Below are 1,759 nucleotides of genomic sequence, written 5' to 3'. Positions count from 1 at the left end.
CTGTTTAAAAGCCATAGTGATGTTGTTGATGTTGTTGTTTTTGATGTTGTTGTTGTTGATGTTGTTGTCGATGTTGTTGTTTTTGTTGTTGATGTTGATGTTGTTGTTGATGTTGTTGTTGTTGATGTTGATGTTGTTGTTGATGTTGTTGTTGTTGATGTGATATTAATGTGATGTTGTCGTTGATATTGTAATGACGCTGTGCTGATGTTGTTTCGTTCAAATCATAATGACGATGCCATGTTATTTACTATCATTGTCATGGTGTAACAGTTTTTTTATTTATGTTTTCATAGTAATGCATCGCTGCTTGCAACAGTGCCGTTTAGTTAGTGTTGATGTGATTGTTGCCAGTCTGTCGCCATGTGGTTGGATATTGTGATCGTTAAATTTTTTTCGGTTACATTTCACCGCTTCGAGTTTCAAATTGCAAAATGTTTGTGACAACTTTCATGTTGACATGCTTCATTCATTCATCTTATTGTACATTCATTTCCTGCTTTTCCTATGGTCAGTTAAGTGAATCTTTATGCCATAGCTTTAGGTTGATTGATGTGTTGTGTCGGAGCGAGCGTTGGATACATTTGTGGTCATTGTGGATACACAATGACCACAAAGACATATGCATGCACGATATTTCATATACAATTTCTAAGCAAGGTTATGGTAGATGCAGTGTTGTATACATGCGAATGTGTGTACAATGTGTGGCCGCGTTTGCATTCAATGAACGTCAAATAGGGTTAAATTTATTCCACCATGTGCGAATTTAAGTTATATCGAGTTATGCCACCCAAATTTTTAATTCGGTGACATAACTTGAAGACCAAATGTAAGGAACGACGTCACGTGATGCGAGTATGTGATGACGTCACATGATGCGAGGATGAAGTAAGTGATGACGTCACGTGATGTGAGGATGACGTAAGAGATGACGTATATAACGATGACGTAAGACATAAATTTCTCACTTTGTGCATTTGCCTCGGGCAAGCCCCCACACTCATTAGTCATCATATCCATCACAAATTCTCCATTAGATGTTTGTTTTGTTGCGAAACTGCTGGTTGGTTGTTTGTTGATGTTGTTGTTGTTGTTGTTGTTGATGTTGATGTTGTTGTTGCTGTTGATGTTGCTGTTGATGTTGTTGTTGTTGCAGTTGATGTTGTTGTTGATGTTGTTGTCGGTTGGCTTGGATTGATGTGAAGAATGGTGGATGAGTTGATGCCGTGGTCTGCTTTTGAATGGATTGTTGGTTCGTCTGCTCTGTCTCCAGTGCAAGTTCTGAGGTCTTTCTGATTTCGAAAGCTGACTATGGTGATGGTGCTTATTGTTGGAAAGGACGCGTTGTTCACTTTGTAAGTGATGTTGGTTTTCTTTTATGGTGTGGTTGTTCATATGTTGTTGTTGTTGTTGCTGCTGCTGCTGAAAAGGTTGTTGTTGGTTTGCATTGTAGTGTGTAAGGTTGTTGTTGTTGGCTTCTTTAGTGAAGCTGTTTTCCTTTGCGTTGTTGTTGTTGTTGAGGTAGTTAGTTATCATATGGTTGTTTTTGAGGCTTTCACAAATCTGGTTCAAAATCAGAAATTTTAAATTATAGGCCAATTAGTTTTGTTCCTTAGTTCTCCAAATTATATGAAAAAATTATAAAACTGGAAACTTGAAGATGAAAACGAAGCAGTTTTAATGTGTAGGACTTGTCTGTCTGTGCGCTTGTGTTTGTTTGTATGTATGTGTTTTTATGTATGTATGTGAATGTTTG

General features: G+C 37.5%; 2 protein-coding genes across 2 annotated transcripts in view; both read right to left on the bottom strand.

The window, feature by feature from the left end:
• Positions 1-454, bottom strand: part of HELRODRAFT_178741 (hypothetical protein) — a gene marked incomplete at both ends in the record, with an annotated part of 4,642 nt that extends 4,188 nt beyond the window's left edge. Inside the window, one exon of the mRNA XM_009026817.1 lies at positions 405-454. Within this exon, the coding sequence (XP_009025065.1) occupies positions 405-454 (50 nt within the window). The remainder of the gene's footprint in view (positions 1-404) is intronic.
• A 347-nt stretch (positions 455-801) lies between these two features.
• Positions 802-1,759, bottom strand: part of HELRODRAFT_178740 (hypothetical protein) — a gene marked incomplete at both ends in the record, with an annotated part of 1,091 nt that continues 133 nt past the window's right edge. Inside the window, one exon of the mRNA XM_009026816.1 lies at positions 802-1,566. Within this exon, the coding sequence (XP_009025064.1) occupies positions 802-1,566 (765 nt within the window). The remainder of the gene's footprint in view (positions 1,567-1,759) is intronic.

This window comes from Helobdella robusta, assembly GCF_000326865.2.
Source record: "Helobdella robusta unplaced genomic scaffold HELROscaffold_49, whole genome shotgun sequence".
NCBI lineage: Eukaryota > Metazoa > Annelida > Clitellata > Rhynchobdellida > Glossiphoniidae > Helobdella > Helobdella robusta.
Note: the sequence above shows the minus strand (reverse complement) of the source record. Positions and strands in the feature narration are given on the sequence as shown.